This window comes from Pinus tabuliformis, chromosome 5_2 (assembly GCF_031772625.1).
Source record: "Pinus tabuliformis cultivar Carrire ecotype Pingquan chromosome 5_2, CPIR1, whole genome shotgun sequence".
NCBI classification, from domain to species: Eukaryota; Viridiplantae; Streptophyta; class Pinopsida; order Pinales; family Pinaceae; genus Pinus; species Pinus tabuliformis.
In genome coordinates this window covers 739,259,838-739,280,132 of record NC_142306.1, presented here as the reverse complement: position 1 = coordinate 739,280,132, position 20,295 = coordinate 739,259,838, and the positions used below count along the sequence as shown (strand labels likewise).

Genomic DNA, 20,295 nt, shown 5'->3' with positions numbered 1-20,295 from the left:
ATGTAAACGGTTTCGATTTGTATAGGTGGGCCATAACCCACAGGTCCGGGGAATGGTGAGGAAAATGCAGTTTTGCTGCATCAAAGCGACTAGTAGAGAGATTGAGTTCGACTTCACATTTCATACTACCTGCTTCAAAAATGACCCAAAATTCCTTAGGACTTTCCAAACTCCTCAATTTAGAAACAACCATGATATTGGTCAATCAAAGACAAATAACCAGGCCTGAGAGGATGAGATTATGGTTAACAATAAAAGCATATCCGCACCAATCGCTTGCTTTGTGAAAGTCATGAATGTGAAGAAGTCTCCCATCCATTGTTGCTATTGAAACTAGGAGAGAGCACTTAACCCCAACCAATGAGAAAACAACTGTTCTGGAGCGAAAACATTAGAGAAAATCTTGATTGTCTATGCCCACATATCCCAAGATAGCTTACCAGGTTCAATGCCACCTTTCACATGCAGGAGGTTAAATGAAGGTCGTCATCCGACCATCTTTCCTTATGCTTCATATTTACCCTATGCTTGGCTCAGATCCCATCCAGACCATTACATCATCTCTCACCACGATCAGGGATCTCAGATTCAAATCTTGCATTTGAAGGTTGCTATCACATGCATCTTTTATCAAAATTTGTTTCATTTGATCCCACCCTTCGCTACGTTCTATTGTGTGCCATGTTTGGACCAACATCCTACCAACATTTTGGCAACCCCAATTTGCCAGGAAATCCGTTGCCCCAAAATGTATTTTTTTTTTAATTAAGAAATGTTTTTATATTAATTTGAAATGAAATATTCAAGTTAATATATATATATATATATATATATATATATATTCTTTAACATTAGATGTATATAAATTGAATATATATGAAATCTTTCTAAAGGTAACACTTATTATTATACCTGCCATGGGCAGTGTATAGCGCATTCAATTCTATCTTTGACTAACAATTAGTTTAATTTGACAATCGTTTTTATATTGTTGAGTTGAGGCTTCTGTGATCCATATCAAGATTGAGAAAAGTTTTTCGGCGTAAATCACATGATAGAATATTTGTCGACGCGTTTTGAACCAACGAGTGTGGTTCATCGTCAGGACAAGTTGAAGAACCAGATCATGGCTGCATATTAAATAGGGAGAGCAGATCATCCAATGGCTAGGTTTGACTCAAAAACGGCTATATTGAAAAAACAGCTATATTAGGTCAGACTTGATAAATGGCTAAGATTGACCAAGAACGGCTAGATTTGATTATTCAATAATATTATTATGCTAAAATATTATTTTAATATTTATCGTAAGTTATTTAAGTGAAAATATAATCATATTTGAGTTAATAATAATATTAGGCTAGAAATAATATCTCTAGGGACACTAATTGCTAGTAATCGGAAGGATTTAATAATAACTAATAATAAATATTATACTATTATTATAATAATGTCATAGTATTAAACTTATTATTAATGTCTAGTGTAATTAATTAATATAAATCTAATACTAAGGTTATTTAAAAGGAATAAGTAATAATAGATCTATGGATATTATTAAATGTAAGGATTTAACATAATCTTAGTTATCATTATACTAGATAATTCAGCTTAGTATTATTATCATTATTATTATTATATTATTATTATTGGTATTAAAAGTAATATTCGTTATGATACTGGTATTATTCTTACTATCAAAGGTTAGGGTATCAATTTATTAGTATTCTAATAGGAACCTATATTACAAGTTCTAGGGAAATTAGTAATAGTAAGGATTTATTGTATTGTTATTATTAATATAATAGTGTTATAATAATAGTATTTTATTAAGGGATGGGTAACTACTCAACATAGATTTATTAGAAAAGCCATCTACATAAATTTGCTATTTAAATATCTTATGCTATATAATTTAACCCTATAAGAAAGGAATGAAAAGGATTATAAGAAATCAAGGAAGATTTCCACAGAGGATCAAAGAACTATGGCTAAAGAAAGAAGGTTAAAGGATAACAAGGGGAAATCTCTGGAACAAGTTATTAAAAGAGGGAGGGGGAGGAAACGACTAGGAGGCGAGGGTCGGGATCCAGCAACTACTGATATTCCAACCGTCATCTCTATTGAGATTGCTTGGCCTCGTTTCAATCTCAATGGCTTCCCTAAATTTTTCAGTGATGGAACTGTGAAACTCTAGCAATAACATTGGCCTCCTCAATACAAACATGATGTTTGGTCTTCTCTGCATGCTCTGCTAGAGTGGAAGACTTAGTTCTCCTATGCTTAAGATCAGCTACGTGCTCACTAATTCTTTGATTAATGGAGCATCCAGTCTCACCAATATAGGGGGTCCCACAAGAACAAGGAATAATATAGACCCCCTTCATGTCCTTAGGGTCGATAGGATCCTTCACTGAACGGAGGGACTTACGAATGGTGTTAAGGGGTCTAAAGGTCGAGGGAACATTATGCCTCCTAAGAATCCTCACAATCTTATTAGTGGTCCCTTAAACAAAAGGTAGATGGACCCCTGGGATTCGTTCTTTAGGTTCTTTTTTACCTACCAAATTTTTGGAAGCTTTGAGGAAAGCCTTCTAACCAAGGTATCTGCTATAACCGTTCTCAACAAAGACATTAAGGAGATGGGATTTTTCTTTCTCGAAGCTCTTTTCATCAGAGATCCTTAGGGCACGAGTAGTGAGTGTGTTGAGAACGCCCAACTTTTGAGCCAGGAAATGATGGGAACTAGCATGGAGATATTGCTTCGTATGTGTTTTCTTCCGAAACACTTGGTGGGAGAGGGAACCATCAATATTCTTAGAAATAAGAATATCAAGGAAAGGGAGGCAACCATCAACTTCTTGTTCCATGGTGAACTTAATGGCGGCTGATTGACTGTTGAGATGATGGAAGAAGAGATCTAACTCCTCTTGGCCATATGACCAGATGACATTAGTGTCATCTACACAACTTTTCCAAAGCTCAGGTAGGAGGCGAGCCGAGGTCTCCCATCTCCTTAATGTCTTTGTTGAGAACGGTTATAGCAGATACCTTGGTCAGAAGGCTTTCCTCAAAGCTTCCAAAAATTCAGTAGTTAAAAAAGAACCTAAAGAACGAATCCCAGGGGTCCATCTACCTTTTGTTCAAGGGACCACTAATAAGATTGCAATGATTCTTAGGAGGCATAATGTTCCCTCGACCTTTAGACCCCTTAACATCATTCATAAGTCTCTCCGTTCAGTGAAGGATCCTATCAACCCTAAGGACATGAAGGGGGTCTATATTATTCCTTGTTCCTATGGGACCCCCTATATTGGTGAGGCTAGATGCTCCATTAATCAAAGAATTAGTGAGCATGTAGCTGATCTTAAGCATAGGAGAACTAAGTCTTCCACTCTAGCAGAGCATGCAGAGAAGACCAAACATCATGTTTGTATTGAGGAGGCCAATGTTATTGCTAGAGTTTCGCAGTTCCATCACCGAAAATTTAGGGAAGCCATTGAGATTGAAAGGAGGCCAAGCAATCTCAATAGAGATGACGGTTGGAAGATCAGTAGTTGCTGGGTCCCAACCCTCGCCTCCTAGTCATTTCCTCCCCCTCCTCCCCTCCCTCTTTTAATAACTTGTTCTAGATATTTCCCCTTGTTATCCTTTAACCTTCTTTCTTTAGCCATAGTTCTTTGATCCTCTGTGGAAATCTTCCTTGATTTCTTATAATCCTTTTCATTCCTTTCTTATAGGGTTAAATTATATAGCATAAGATATTTAAATAGAAATTTATGTAGACGACTTTTCTAATAAATCTATGTTGAGTAGTTACCCATCCCTTAATAAAATACTATTTTTTTTTTCTAAATAAAATTATTCTATTAACATTAAAGGGGTAAATTTACATCTAGACCGTAGTAAAAAACAACTGCCTTGTAGAAACGGCAGAGAGTATCAGAAACACTACCCATGGCAGTGAACTTAGCCGAGAGCTGGTATTCGAATCCCACGCAGGGGAGCAAGTATTGACTCTCTTACTGAGCTTACAAAAATTCAAAGAAGCATACTAATTGAACCATATCTTGCAGAAGTGAACAAAAATTTGCATCCTGAACCAAAAATTGCCCACTATTAAGGGCCACGTGACTAGTAACAGAGCATCAAAGAAAGAAACTACGCATCTGGAGGCTCCTCCACAATTCTGCACCAACTGAACTCAGTAAGGGCACTTTCACGAGAAGCATCAATATCATCCCTTGCATGAGCAGCATCAGGTTCAGAAGGACCAGGAGCCTCCATTTCCATCACCATGTCCAAGGCATTGTGAGTTGGGACCTCCGGAACCTGCATAGAGAAAGGAATCTGCGCAGAGATAGAGGCAGGGCCCTCCTGATGAGAGCTGGATTCTCCTACCTCCTGGCCTTCTTCATGAAAGAACACCGAGATGTGAGCAGTGATTCTTGGACGATTCAGGGAACAATTGAAGGTGAAAATCGTCGAGCCAAAAGAGGGAGACGACGAGGAATCAAGAGGGAAATGGCTGGGGAGATGGAGACGCCCTCTCCCACTGCGCGTGCGAGGGTAATGGCCGGTGGAGAGATCACTGGAGACAGAGGGAGAATTGGAGGACGGGCGGGAGGGCACACGCCTAGGAGTTCCCCTGCGGCTCCTCATTCTGTGGTGAAGACGGGGCATAACTAGCACCTTAGCAACACTATGTAAACAAGACCGCTCAACCACCTCCTCAGAGCTCGGCCTATTCAAATGGGCATCCAAACTCAGGCTGGAGGCCTCCAAACGAAGCCTGGGAGATGACGGAGGCAGCGTCGCAGAATTGGCCGAGCATAACAGAGCGACAGAGCATAACAAAGCAGCAGACCATAACATACCTTTACCAGACCAGCAAAGCACCAGAGGCTTCAAAACAATCCCAAAGCTGAGCCTGTATTTAACACTATCCGCCCTGCCTCGGATTGCACCCGCCATAACTCCAGCATTAAAGAGAGCCGAGGCCCAGCTCAGACCAGAGCATGCGGAAGCGATGGAGAAATCGGAGGACAGGCTGGGCGGAACAAAGCCACATGACGTGAATCCAAGTGAAACCAGATGCCCTTGTTTATGCTGCGTCGGGCGATAAACCAAGTGGTACAGGGCAGGCAGGTGTCGTCCTACCTCGCCGCACCCCTGTCCCATCACATTAACCAACTGTATATGCACCCGCATCCGGGGGAGCTGCATCCTTTTGGACCAGAATTTTGCATTCCTGTTCTTGTTCATGATTCTGAATTATGTCTAGAGCCCCAGTGAGAAGAGAATGCCCATTTTCCACTCCCAGGTTGGCCAATAGATCCGCGACCTTGTTGCCTTCCCGTTTAACATGGTTGAATATGATTGCTCTGTTGGTGTTGAGTGTTTTTTCTATAGCGTCCAGCCTGGCTTCAAGTCTCCAGCTGTTGGCGATTTTATTCGCATGAGCTCCATTGAGCAACTGGTTGGCCAAGTTGATGAGGATTAGGGAGTCTCCTTCAATCTCCAGAGGCTGGAAACCATGGTGCTGGGATAGGAGTAATCCTTGCCAGAGACCCTCCAGCTCAGCTGAGTTATTCGTGTCCCATCCAATGTTGCCGAGGTAGATCAGGAGAGGGGAGCCCTTATGATCTCTGAAAATGCCGCCAAATCCTGCTTTGCCAGGGTTACCCTTAGAAGCTCCATCAAAGTTGAGTTTGAATCTATGCCTTGGAGGGGGGGACCATGAGTGCTTACTGATATTCATGCTTTCTGAAGGTTTGCAAGCAGGAATTCCTTGAGGGAGTTGTATGTTCCAATTTTCCCATATGGCTATCTCATTTTCCTGCGTGGGAAAGTCATCCGGAAGCCAAGATTGAAGCACCAAAGTCTCTTTCAGATTGTGACAGAAGTTGCCCCAAATGATTTCTAAAGGAGTGCTTTGGTCTTTGAAAATACGCTTGTTCCTTTCTTTCCATATAGTCCATAGGAGGAGGCCAGGTATTATTCTCCATAGATGGTTGAGAAGTGCGCTTTTATAAGGGCTTTGGTGCCAAAGGCGAATGGAGTTGATAATGTCCTCGGACACTCGGCATTTTCTTTGGCAACGGAAACTGGCCTTCTCCCACAGTTGGTTGGCCAGAGAACAGGAGTCCAGGAGATGTTGAAGCGTTTCCTCTTGAGAATGACAGTTGGGACAAATGGAGGGCCCATGGATGTTTCTCTTCCTTAAATTGTCCCAAGTTAAGATCTTTCGGTGCCCAGTGAGCCAGAGAAATAAGGAAACTTTGGGCCAAATACCCGGAATCCAGATTCTTCCCCAAATAGGATCCGGAGGCGTGGAATCTTGGCATTTGATTTTGTAGGCCTCTTTGGTAGTGAAGGATCCTCTTGGGGTATATCCCCATCTCAAGATGTCTTTGCCTTCGGAGTATCTGATTCGACATTTTTGGAGCTCTCTTTCCAAGATTTCTTTTGTCTGGTTATCAACATTTCTGATAAGCCTGTCGGTTTGCTTCCATTGTCTATACCCTTGTTCTATCTCCAGAGTCCACTATTGCTTGACAGATTCCTTTTGTCGCTCCTCCCAATCTTGGCTGGGAGGTAGGTTGAGGATGCTGTCGAGCTTTGGAAGCTGATTCTAAGCATTCGTCCAGAATCGAGTTGTGCTGCCACTTCTAATTTCCCAAAAGCTGTGTTGTTGGATCAACAAGAAATGCTGACTAGCCGCATTCCAAATTAGCGAACCTTTTTCAGAAGGAGTGAATATTATAAGCTCCTCCGCTGGTCTGTGATTGGCGTATTTGGCTGTCTAGATGGCTGCCCAAGGCTTATTGGGCGCAGAAAGCCATTGCCACCAAATTTTTGCACCCATGATTTCGTTACAATGATTAGGGCCTCACAGACCTACGCCCCCTTTTTCCTTTGGCTTGCACGCTGTAGTCCATTTGACAAGGGCCCATTTGCGATTTGTTCCATGTGCCCCCCAAAGAAAATTGCGCTGAAGATCTATGATTTTTTTAAGAACCCATTTAGGCGCTGCCAGGATTGAGAAGAGATAGAGGGGCATTGCCTGAAGCACAACTTTGATAAGCACTAATCTACTGGCTATGTTCAGAGTTCTATGAGTCCACAAAGTGAGACGAGATTCAAGTTTCTCTAGGAGCCTACGCCAGGAGGCGTGCTTGATAGCAGAGTCTATAAGAGGGGCGCCCAGGTAATTGGAAGGCAGGGAAGCTATGGAAAAACCTAGAATGCGGGCAATAGCCTGTTGTGTGATAGGAGGGGTGTGAAAAAAGAAGATCTGTGATTTGGCTTTGTTTATGCTTGTGCCTGATGCGTCAGAGAAATCCTTCAGGAGGGATTTGAAGATGGAGGCTTCCTGAACAGATGGGTACCCGAAGAGCATGTTGTCATCAACGAATTGTTGATGAGTGGTAGCAGGAGAATTGTGAATGGAAATTCCTTTGAGATGCTGGGAGAGAAGGGCATGCTTGATATGTCGACCTAGCCCTTCAACCATTAGAACGAAAAGGAAAGGGGATAGGGGATCCCCTTGCTTGATGCTTCTGGAGGGGCTGAATGGTCGAGAGGAAATGCCATTTATGAGGATTGAAAAGAAGGTAAAGGAGATTAAAATTTGAATCCAGTGAACCCACATTGGTGAGAAACCAAAGGTGTGTAACATTTTTTGAATGTAAGTCCAACTTAATTTATCAAAAGCTTTGGAAAGGTCAATCTTGAGAATCATACCTGCCTGTTTGGAATTCTTGAGGGAATGTATGATTTCATGAGTGAGGATGATGCCGTCCAAAATTTGACGTCCTTCAACGTAACCAGATTGTTCAGGCGATATGAGCAGGGGCAGCAGCAGCTTCAACCTGTTGGCAATGACTTTGGATATAACCTTGTATATAACATTGCAAAGAGTGATTGGGCGAAATTTGTCCGGAGTGAGGGTACTTTCTTCTTTGGGAATGAGGGCGATAAAAGTTGAATTGAGCGATGGCAATAGCCAGTGTAGAGAGCGTGATTCCTCCACCACTTGCCACACTTCCTCTTTTATAAGCTCCCAGAAAGAGTGGAAGAAATTTGTGGTGAAGCCGTCCGATCCTGGTGCTTTGCCCTCCTTAAGCTGATTCATGGCAAAATCCACCTCCTGGGGTGCTACAGGTCGAAGAAGGAGTTGGTTGTGTTCTTCTGTGATAATTTTTGGCACATTTTGAGTGATCTTTTCTATAGCATGTCGTCTATCAATCTGGGGTTCTTGTAGGACCTCCTGGAAGTGATTGATGAATTCCTGTTCAATCTCTGCATGGTTTTCCACTCTTTCCCCTCCTTGCTTTTGTATAAAAGAGATAGTATTGTGCATTCTTCTTTGAATAGTAGTTCTGTGGAAGAATTTAGTGTTTCTTTCGCCTTCTTTCAGCCATCTAATCCTAGATTTCTGCTTCCAGAGAATTTCTTCCTGCTTTCTTCTCTCCTCCAATTGATTATGAATGTGCCTTTCCAGTTCCAGAGTCCCGTCCTTGTATCCCTCTGTGATTATCTGTTGCTGGAGATCTCTCATTTCTTTGTTGAGGTCTTGTTGGGCCTGAAAGATGTTGCCAAAAGTCTCTTTATTCCAGCATTTGATTTGGGCTTTTAGGAATTTGAGCTTTTGTTGAAACTGGAACATTTTTGATCCCTCTGGCGTAGAGAAGTTGTTCCAGGTGAATCTGATGAAGTCGTTGAAGGCGGGATGGGAAAGCCAAAATGCCTCAAATCTGAATGGACGTCTGGTTGAGTCGCCTGGCCGTTGCCATTGGAGAGAGATAGGCCAGTGGTTGGATCCGGAGTATGGAAGAATGGATGTTGAGAGGTCACCGCCGAGATGCACTGCATTATCCGAGATGAGGAATCTATCAAGTTTTGAAGCAATTTGATGCCGCCCAGCCCTGCGATTGCTCCAAGTGTGCATTCCATTGGAGGTTTGCATATCTATTAGCATATTGTTGTGGATAAAATCTTTGAAGTGGTCAGTTTCCTGTTCCAGCCTGGCTCGACCTCCCGTCTTTTCCTCTAACTTGGTGATCATATTGAATTCTCCTCCAATGATCCATAGAGGATGGTCTCTATTGGAGTTGAGTGCTTCTATGGTGTCTGGAAGAGCAATTTCGTTGGCTGCTTCCTGTGGAAAATAAACATTGGTGAGATGACCATGAATGTTGGTGCCAATAATATGAAACGTTGCCCGAATAATGTTATGAGAGGCATGGAAATTTGAAAGCGTTATTGCTTGCGTTTTCCAGGCAATTACCAATCCTCCAGAAGCACCTGACACATCCACAGCAACCGAGTGACAGCCTAGCCAAGCTTTGAAAGGATGTTTCCCAGATTGTTACTGTTGCATTTCGTTTCCTGCAGAAAGAATATCTGGGGCTGTTCTTGCTTTATCATATTTTTAATCATTCCGAGTTTCCCGGGGCTATTGAGCCCTCTTAGATTCCATGAAGTGAGCTTCATGATTCACTATTAGCAGTGGGCTTGTAGTACTTTGTCAATTTAGCATATTTGCCTGAGTCAACCAGGATTTTCCCTATGGCTATAGTTCGCTGGAGATCTGTCTTTCTTCCACATTTTTTGGAGTCTTTTGGAAGGAAGTAGCCGTCCCATTGACTTCCCGGTTGTATTCCCAATTGTTGTTGCTGATAGGCTCTGGATATGATAACTTCCAGAGTACTAAGCTGATGCGCTTGGATTTTATCATACTCCTTCTTTCTGCATACTTGTTCCAGCTCAAAAATGTCTAGACCGCCCAAATCTATGCTTTTTGGTTCTTCATCCATGTGTTGCGCTTGACTGCTTTCCTCTGAGATGAGAGCTAAGTGCATGGATTGGCTTTGGGGATCGTCAACATCCATTTCCTTGGATTTCCAATCAGGGTTTTTTGGGCCTACTTTGGGAGTCCCACTTAAGATTTTTGGAGGCAGGGGGTTGGGAGAGGAGGTTGAAGGAGGGATCAGGGGGGATGGGATGATCGACTGAGGGATTGGCACAGAGTTCTGGGTTGGGTCTTCCGAAGTTTTTGCTAGAACCTTGAAGCTGTTGCTCGTGGAGGGGATGGAAGCAACATCTTGATGGGGATTTTTCCCAGAGGAAGGTTTTTTGTGCAATCTCTTACGGCTTGCAACCTTGGTGAAACCCTCATGGTCCGCCTTGCTTGAGGGTTCAGAGGCTTGTGGATTAGCATTTAGAGGGCAGTCCCTGAACAGATGCCCAAGGGCATGGCACTTACGACAATGAAAGGGAACATGTTCAAAATCTAAGGGTTGAATCCATTCATAGTCATCATGGAAGAGACTTACTGATTCCGGAAGGGCTTTGTCCAAGCGCATGAAGACACAGATGCGGGCGTAGGAGGTATATCTACTCAGCTTCGTTTCTTCAACAATTTTGACAAACTCTCCCAGCCCCTTACCTATGTCTCTGAGTGATTCTTCATCCCAATATTCTGCAGGGAGCGAGTATAGCCTAATCCATACTGGCGCCCAGCTGAGATCCTCCTTGTCAGGGTTGAATCTCTCTCTCCAAGCTCTTAAATACAGACCAGCAGAGTTGAAGAAATAAGGACCTTCATCCATGACCCTATTTCGATCTTCGATGCAGAAGAAAATCACCGTGAAAAACCCTTTTGGTCCTAGCTGCAAGGTGACCTGTCCCTTGGGTTTCCATTTGGCTGAGATCCATCCTTGCAAAGCTTTTTCCGTCGGCCAGAATCCAATAAATTTTCCAATGAGCGCATGGTCCTTCATGTATTGGATTCGACCATTGATTTTGTGGCTGGGAAGTTCTATTTTGGGTCTTTCAGCAGCTACGGGTCTGCATGTCGATGAGGTACACTTTGGCGTTTCCTGTTGCTTGGACTTTCCTTCTTGTTCTTCATTATTTCTGTCAGGCTGCACAATGAAGTCTTTTGTCGTTTCCTGCATCCGAGGGTCTCGTTTTTCTTTGTCATCCTGATCAGTCCCCAGAGGCTCGGTCGTATTCATCACTTGAGGAACACTTTCAGAAGTGGGGGAAGGCATTGAAACCCCCCCCTGGGGGAATGCCATTGTGGCGCAGAGTATAATAGCAGGCTGCTGTCACGGTATGGAGTGCAAACGAAGAGAGGAGTCAGAAAAAAAGAGTAGGTTGCGCCATTGCAGAGGCTCTTCAGAACCCTAGGTTGCAGAGCTCCTAAGACCGACCCATTTAACCTCTATGTTCTCATCCCTTAATAAAATACTATTATTATAACACTATTATATTAATAATAACAATACAATAAATCCTTACTATTACTAATTTCCCTAGAACTTGTAATACAGGTTCCTATTAGAATACTAATAAATTGATACCCTAACCATTGGTAGTAAGAATAATACCAGTATCATAACGAATATTACTTTTAATACCAATAATAATAATATAATAATAATAATGATAATAATACTACGCTGAATGATCTAGTATATTTAATATAACGATAACTAAGATTATGTTAAATCCTTACATTTAATAATATCCATAGATCTATTATTACTTATTCCTTTTAAATAACCTTACTATTAGATTTATATTAATTAATTACACTAGACATTAATAATAAGTTTAATACTCTGACATTATTATAATAATAGTATAATATTTATTATTAGTTATTATTAAATGCTTCCGATTATTAGCAATTAGTGTCCCCAGAGATATTATTTCTAGCCTAATATTATTATTAACTCAAATATGATTATCTTTTCACTTAAATAACTTATGATAAATGTTAAAATAATATTTTAGCATAATAATATTATTGAATAATCAAATCTAGCCGTTCTTGGTCATTCTTAGTCATTTATCAAGCCTGACCTAATATAGTCGTTTTTTCAATATAGCCGTTTTTGAGTCAAACCTAGCCATTGGATGATCTGCTCTCCCTATTTAATATGCAACCATGATCTGGTTCTTCAACTTGTCCTGACGATAAACCACACTCGTTGGTTCGAAACGCATCGACAAATATTCTATCATGTGATTTACGCCGAAAACTTTTCTTAATCCTTTTTATAGTTTTCTCTATAATTTAACATTACCAAATAAAATTTGTTATTTTTTAATAATGTGTTAATTTTTTTTGATTTGGTCACATCTTATTTTTCCATCATTACATTTGTACAATAAAAATGATAGATCATAAACGTCTCACACCCAACATATTGGGTTCGGATCATAAAATCTCAGTGTCCATGTGCTCAAAGCCACATGGCAACCCCATACAAATTTCAGTGTATGCAAGTGTGTTAGTGTTTGGCATCAGCTCCTTGTACCATTCGTTGTGATTCACACACTTTAACTCCCACTTGTGTTACTCATAATTAATTGGTACGCAGGGAATACATTTATTATGAGTTGACAATTGTTTAAGAAATTCTTTGGTCACAATTTCATATAGTTTTTACATAGATTGCCATGATTATTTGGCCAATCCCTCAACATCATTTCATTCAAATTAAATTTAAATTTCCCATGTGTACCAAAATGATGAATATAATTTAAATTTTATTAATGGAAAACCGTGTTTAGAAAGTAGATATGTGTTTCAAGAATCTACCCAGATTTTATTTTAAAGGATTTAAATAAAATTAAAATTTTATATTAAAACAAAAATGGGTTCAATTCAAGTTAACTAGAAATTAAAAAGGAAGCAATATTTTTCCTCTTGGATATGGTGTATATGTGCAACCACACCACTTGTTTAAAAATCATATAATTAAAAACAAAATTTAATTATAAAATTAAAAATTAAAATTTTAATATAATGTTTAATGATAAATTTATAATTCATTTATCTAAATCTTTTTAAAAACATTATTATCAAAATTTTAATATAATGTTTAATGATAAATTTATAATTCATTTATCTAAGTCAAACACGTTGGAAAAATGGGAAGAGAGCTTATATTTATAATAAAATAAATTGTTAATTAAACAATATTATTACCACTCCACTCGTTAATTTTAAATATTTATGAGAAGGTTGTAGAATATATCACCTTTCTTATACACCAATATTTTCATTCTTATTATGGATAACTGCAAACTCAATAAAATTAATAACTTAAAATTAAATATAGACTCCAATAACCATATATACTTAATAATCAAGGAAGAGTCAGTATGCTCAAGATAGATAGTACAAAGGTGGCTCCTACTGGAAAAAACTTGAAGCTAGGTAGTGACATTATCATAAAACCCTCCTAGCCACCTCAGATACACTCAATTGACAATGACAAAACTCACCTATTAGTAATTTTGTTGCACTTTCTAAGTAAATAAATAGTTTTGTTACACTTTTTGAGTGAGTATATAAATTTAGTTTGACAAATTAGTTTAATACTTGAATTTATATTTTATACAAGGAGTTTGATAAATTAATTTAACGGTTGTTTAATCAATTTAATGATCAGTTTTAAATTTCATATAAAAAAATTGAGATATTTATAAATTAATTTTCACTCATTTTGAGAATTATTACAATTATATAAATTTTGACCTAGAAAAAATTAACAAGTTATGTTACACATATATGTGTTAAAATGTATATATCTTAACATAAACAACATTAATTAATCATATTCCTAAATTTTGTTGTGACATTCAACAATGTAATACTTTAATAATTTTCTTATTTTTGTGATGAAATCTTTATGCCTTTATTGTTTTTTACTTTAATTTAGCTATATTTAAACTAAGCAGCATGTACTACCTACTATGTAGCACTTGTTCAATATTAAACTTAGCTAAATTCAACATTTAACCTAACTAAATTGTAGAATGTTTTTTTTTTTATAAATTAATATTTTTTATATTAATTTTTAAATAAAATTACATTAATATACATCAAAAATAATTATATTATTCGATGATAATGATGATGATCCACTAAGACCAATATGCTCTATCAAGCCTTAAGAAAGTACGCAATTAAATAATACTTTTTAATGTTATATTTCTATGATCAAAACGAAGGGAGAGAAGCCTTCCAAGATCACTATAATTTTGTTGACTTAACAAGTTCAGAAGGTTGGTATTGTGGCAAAGGTTTTGGAAATGAGAATGGATGTGAGTTAGAGCCGGACGATCCAAGAGAAAGTGTTTTTCATCTTCAACCCTCTTAGTATCAAAAATGTGACAAACTCTTTCGTCCCAAGGTGTTTTCAGAATTAACCAACACCCAATTTCACTTCAAAGCTCATGAGAATTAGTTCTTATCATTGTAATATTCATTTTCTTCTTAGCACTGGTCAAGACAAAAAGATAATTCTGATTAGCAAGATTGAGGTTGATCACCCCCTTATAATACCTTAGCTTCCTTTTTCCCTCTAACTCCTTATCATCCCAAAACTTATCCTTAAATTTGGAAGTAATAATATTTTTAATATTATCCTTATTCTCCAAGATGATCTCCTCCTTTACCCTCCAATGGTCAAGCCAAGACTGGGCATCCTTATGTTGCCTCGCTTGAGTTGGAGCTGGGGGTTTTGGCTAGAGTTGGAAGCAATTTTGAGGAACCTATTGGCTTCCATGTTGTAAAACTTCTTCTTATACATTAGATACCTAAACATAGCCATACTTTCAATGGGGGGAGACTAGCTTCAATCAAGAGGATAGGGTAGCGAGTATTTCCTTTAATCTTGAGGTTGTAGGTTATAAATTGCTTTTGGATCAATTCAATATTCCTCCATGATTCTCTAGATATACTGTAACCCCAAACCTCACATCCATATAAAATAACATGGGTGATGAGAGTCTCAAAGAGGAACTTTTTTTAACTCCATACCCAAAGAACGATTGACTTACAATTGTTTTCAAGCTCATAATAAACTTTCTAGCCTCCTATTATCCTTTTCTCAATGCTATAATTCTAGTTGAGTTGATGATGAATGTCAATACCTAAATATTTGTATGAAGAAATCTTCTCCAAGTAATTGTTATCATAAATGAAATTATCATAGTTGATCTTTTTGGATTTAATTATCATGACTTTAATCTTGCTGGTATTAACAATCATACCCATTTTGGCGCAGTAATACTTTTCGAGATCATCATGACTTTTGGCTAGAAGAAAGATATTGTCATCATAAAGGAGAAGAGTAATGATCATACTAGCGAGCTTGGGGCCATCACATCTTGCAACTTCCAAACACTCTTCTAGCTTATCAATGTAAATGCCAAAAACTGTAGAGGATAGGGGACACCCTTGTTTAACTCTGATATTGTATTTAATTTCATAAGACCAATCCTCGATGGTCTTAAGCTTGGCAATAACATTCTCCTACAACCTAGTCACAACAATCCTCAACTTTAGAGGAACCATTATCTCTTCAAGTCTCTGCCATAGCTTATCTCGAAGAACTATGTCGAAAGTTTTCATAAAGTAAACAAAACAACATAAGAGATCGGTTTTATTATTGCGACATTCCTCGGTAATGATCCTAAGAGTAATAAGATGTCCAATAGTTGAGTGATGTCTCCTAAAACCAACTTCCCCTTTAGCTTTGGTACCATGTCTTTCAAACCAACTTACCTTTTAGCTCTGTTACAATGCCTTTCGAACCAAAAGCTAATTTTCTTTTCCAAAATGAGCTCTGTTACAATGCCTTTCGAACCAAAAGCTAATTTTCTTTTCCAAAATGAGCCTATATAATTTAACTAAATATAACTAATAAAATTGAACATTTAACCTCAATTGTAGAATATTTTTCTCCTAAACTACTAAATTTTTATATTAAAATTTAACCTAAATTTTTGTTTTTTTATAAACTAATAAATTTTTATATTAAAAATTAGAAAACGTATATTAATAAACCTACTAAATTGTAGAATGTGTTTTTCATAAATTAAGAAACATTTGCTAACACGAGTGCGAAACTGGGCTGAAACAAAAATCCGATCTGCCGGATTCGAACCAGCGATCTTTTTTCAATAAATTAAAATACACTTTCTAATACATGATTGTGAAACTTCGATGAAACAAAATTCCGACTTGCCGGATTCGAACCAGCGACCTAAGGATTCCAGTTAAGGTTTTATCCCACTACAGTCCTCCGCTCTACCAACTGAGCTAAAGTCGGAAGATGTCAATCATTCGTTCGAAAAGCTATAAGTATTAATTGGAGTAGTGTATTTCGCATAACAATTCGTGTCGAATATGACTTCGGGATATTTTTATATGACGTGACTTCTGCGTTGTATGATATACTTTTGTCATATAATATTTAAGAAAGAAGAAAATATTTCCCTCTCAACTTTATACGCTTTTGGAAAAACATGACATGCCTTGAGGAGAAAGATGTCATACTTGCAGAAAAAATATATAAATAAAGCATAAATCCAAGGGGTTTGTTTTACTAGAATATTAATGTCTTTGGGTATCTTGCTATTTTTCTGGTAAATGCTTGAGCTGAATGCTAGAAGTTAGGTAAATTGGTTTATGATGATGAGTTTATTGGGATGTTATTCATGGTAAGGATCTCTTGGATTTCTCTATGAAGTTTTTTATCAAAAAAGATTTTAAAAAAATATAAGAAATTAGTGTGAAATTAAATGAGAAGAGAAAGTATAAGTTGTTGAGGGACTTATTGTGGGGTTGCTAAAGGCTCAAGAGTAAGAACTTAAAAAGTTCACAAAAATAAAAGTTCAAAACTATGGAGGAACTTTTAAGGAAAAGGAATTGATAGATTAGATCCAATGAAATGAAAATATATCTTGAATTCAAGAAAAATGGAACCCCTATAAAATGAAATTTGTGATACAAAGTTGGAGGGACATGTTGCAATTTAATGGGATTTTGTGGGTTTTGAGCAACATGGATTCAAAGGTAAGGAGAAAATCAAAATTCAAAGCAAGATAATGTTGTGTTAAGAGATTTTTTTCCTAAATATTAAGAACAAACAATGTGTTAGGGTCCCACCTTAACCCCCCTAGTTAAGGGAGTAGGTTGTCACTTAATGTATATTGGACATCTTTATTAAATAAGATCCACTAGGTAGTCAGAGTGTGTAATCAATAATATATGGAGGCTTCATTAAATAAGGCCACTAAGGTAGTTGATGTAGCTTCATTATTAAGGCCCATTAGGTGGTTAGGGTTTTGGATATATATAAACAATTTATAGTGATAGAACTTATGTAATTAGATGATAAGTGATTAGTATTGCATTGGAGCTCTATTCAATCAAAGGTTCCCCCTTGAAGAGGCATGTGAACATTGCTTTCAATTTAGACTATCAATAAAGGTTTACCTATTGCTTCGATTTCAATACTTGGTTTTGTTTGATTTGTTTTTTGTAGTAACATTTATGGTAATATTATCTAAGTTTTTTGTTTCAACCATCAAGGTACATCACAAGTGGTATCAATATATTTTATTGTATCAACATGAGCTCAAGTTTTAGAGATTTTTTAAAGTTTAGAGACGTGTTCTAGTATCCTTAGACATAATGATCTATGAGTCAATGGGTAAAACTATTATTAGGAAGCATACATGCAAGTAATACAAGTGAGGCCACATGGTTGGATTTCCTTGTACTCCTTTATTGGTACCTAGCCCACATAACACCACATTAGACATAATCTATATACAAATTCAATCTTCTATGTACCCTTGAGCATATCAAAATCCCCCACTCTTGTGTACCAAGAAATTGAATAATATGGCTATGGGTACAATCTATCCTCCTATGTTAGCACCATGAAAGATTGAATGAGCACTATTGTTGGAAACCCATTGGCATATTAGGGAGATATAACACTTAACACTCCTTTTCTCTTAGGGCCCTATAAAACCCTAGCCTTTGTAGTGCTTGTAGTGAAATTCCTACATAACTTGGGATATTAGGAATTTGAGAATTATGTCAATAAAATAATACCTAAAAAAGTGTATTGGGATGGCACACCATTGTAAGAGATTGATGGGCCAAATAATCACAACAAGAATGTTGAATTTCTCACTTGAAATTTCAACCTAGGGTCGCAACTACCTTTCAAACATGAAGTATACTAATTCTAAGAATGTAAGAACTAACCAAGGAAATGAGCATAAATCAAATGCTAATTCTACTACAAAGAAATATGTAAATTGAAATAAAACTACTCTAATATCAACAAAGAAAAGCCGCAATAAAGTAAATGTGCATAAAGGAAATGAAAAAAAATAAAAGTTGAAGAAATTAAACTATTATAATAGCATGAAATTAGAAGCCATAAATCCAACTATTCTAGTGACAAACCATAAAGCAAAAAAAAAGAAGTACCTGAAAGTAAATGAATGTTGGAAATGAAAGTACAAAAATTGTAGAAATAAAATCACAACTCTTGGAAGAAAATAAATTAGCAACCATCCAATCCATTGGTAGAGGGGATTCAACCTCCATTGTAGCTCTAGAGTAGGTACAAACCCTAAAGCATGTAATGGGGTGAATCCCTTAAGATAAAACACTATTTTTAGTAAGAAAGTTGAACCAAAAGTATGCATTACTTCCAAATTCAAATTTACAAAAATGATGAGTGAGAATCATCTAGAGGACAATTCATCTTATACTTAAAAATAATCCTAACTATGTTTAATTAATCCCTTGATTGATGAAATTTGTCCCAAAATCTCCTAAACTCATGCATCCTATTTTGTGGGATTACTCTAGTCTTTTACAGAAGGTGGAGGGAGAAAATCCCTTAAAAATCTCAACAATGTTCAAGTTTGTCTAGAGTAATGAATCAAGGAGATCATTATTGTCTTCTCGATTGATTTCTTACACTTAACACTTAAATATCATATTAGCCTTCATATATATAATATATTCAATAATAATAAAATCCATATATCACTCTAAGATCAAGCATATGTCACATTTCAACTTAAATTAAGTTAATTATATATAATTAGAAAAACATAAGTCATATTGGTCATCAAAAGGATGAATTTTTCATGAAGGTTATGGCTTAAGGGAAATAATGCATAGAATGTTGTTGTAGAATGGGACATATAATGAAACAATTTTTAGGCCCATTAGAGACCTATCTCAAAAGATTCCTCTTGTGACATTGATCATATTAGTCTTGTTGGGTATGTGTTACATTTTTTGCAGAACTAATCCCATGCACTAGGTGTTGGTTTGGGGGGGGGGGGGGGTTTGGTGTCACAAAGGGGATTGTATGCCCTCCATACCAAGGGGTTTAAGGAAAGAGCCCTTGGAAAATTGGTTTGGTAGTTTTTTGTGTCTAGTTTTGGCAGTTTTTGACGCATGGTTTTTCAACCAATGGTTTTCTAATTCTAGTTAAGGAATTAATGTTGTAATCAAGTTTGTGTCAATGGAAATTTGATGATGATGAAGTTAGAGTTGTAGGTTTAAACACCTCACTATTTATCTTGGTTAAGGATTTCCAAGGTAAATCTCTAAATATTATGTGTGAATGCCAATGTTTGTTTTCATGTTTTATAAATAATTTGTTTGTGCATTGCTTACAATAATGGTTTACAACTTACATTTGGTATTAGAGTGGTTATTGGTTTCAGGGTGGATGCCTTCATTTCTAAGGGTTTGGTTATCTTAGGTTTGTGATGAACCTAGATGTTTAAGTGGGAGATTTATGGTGGTGATTCTTGTGCAAGGAGAGAATGGTGAGCAATTCAAAAATTGAGATTGTGAAATTTAATGGGAAAATATTTGAGCTATGGAAGCTCAATATGGAAGACTTCTTAGTAGACAAAGAACAATGAACATTAAGGATCCTAGTACCACACCTATATATATGTTGACAAAAGACTGGATAAAGTTAAATAGGAAGATAAATAACACAATCTAGTTGTGTCTTTTAGAGTTAGTGTTACTAAATTTTTTAGAGGAGCTATAGTGAAGGTGTTATGAGATAATTTAGGGGCATTGTATCAATGTAATTCCTTGGTAAACAAACTTTTCCTTTGGAAGAAGTTGTACCTCCAAAGGATGAACGATAGAGACTCAATGATAGAGCATCTAAATGCCTTCAATATTGTGGTATGTTAAATTATTGTCTATGGATATTAAAATTTTAGATGAAGACAAGTGCATCAGTCTATTGTTTTCATTTCTAGACTCATGGGATAGTATAGATGTAGCTTTTGTTAGCAATGTGACCACATTAAAGTTTTATGATGCGGTTTCATCCTTACTATCAGAAGAAATGAGGAGGAAAACCATGGATAATGAGAGCATGGATGCCTTATCTGTAAGAGGACATTCCCTAGATA

General features: G+C 37.2%; 1 protein-coding gene and 1 non-coding gene across 2 annotated transcripts; both read right to left on the bottom strand.

Moving 5' to 3' along the window:
• Positions 1-8,229: 8,229 nt before the first annotated feature.
• Positions 8,230-11,087, bottom strand: LOC149161352 (uncharacterized). Its single transcript, XM_089434851.1, has 3 exons — positions 9,506-11,087; positions 8,499-9,309; positions 8,230-8,272 (listed from the first exon to the last, which is right to left on the bottom strand). The coding sequence occupies exons 1-3, from the start codon at positions 11,085-11,087 to the stop codon at positions 8,230-8,232; spliced, it is 2,436 nt and encodes an 811-aa protein (XP_089290977.1).
• Positions 11,088-16,048: 4,961 nt separating this feature from the next.
• On the bottom strand, positions 16,049-16,142 carry TRNAY-GUA (transfer RNA tyrosine (anticodon GUA)). Its single transcript has 2 exons — positions 16,106-16,142; positions 16,049-16,084 (listed from the first exon to the last, which is right to left on the bottom strand). It is a non-coding gene; the product is annotated as a tRNA-Tyr (tRNA).
• Positions 16,143-20,295: the final 4,153 nt, after the last annotated feature.

Bases quoted from the DNA above. Each gene is read 5' to 3' on its own strand.
- LOC149161352 (XM_089434851.1), bottom strand. From the start codon at position 11,087: ATGGCATTCCCCCAGGGGGGGGTTTCAATGCCTTCCCCCACTTCTGAA. The intron at 9,310-9,505 runs GTGAATCATGAA...TGGATGTGTCAG, and splicing joins CTACAAGCCCACTGCTAATA to GTGCTTCTGGAGGATTGGTA. The intron at 8,273-8,498 runs GCACATTCATAA...AATCACTTCCAG, and splicing joins GGGACTCTGGAACTGGAAAG to GAGGTCCTACAAGAACCCCA.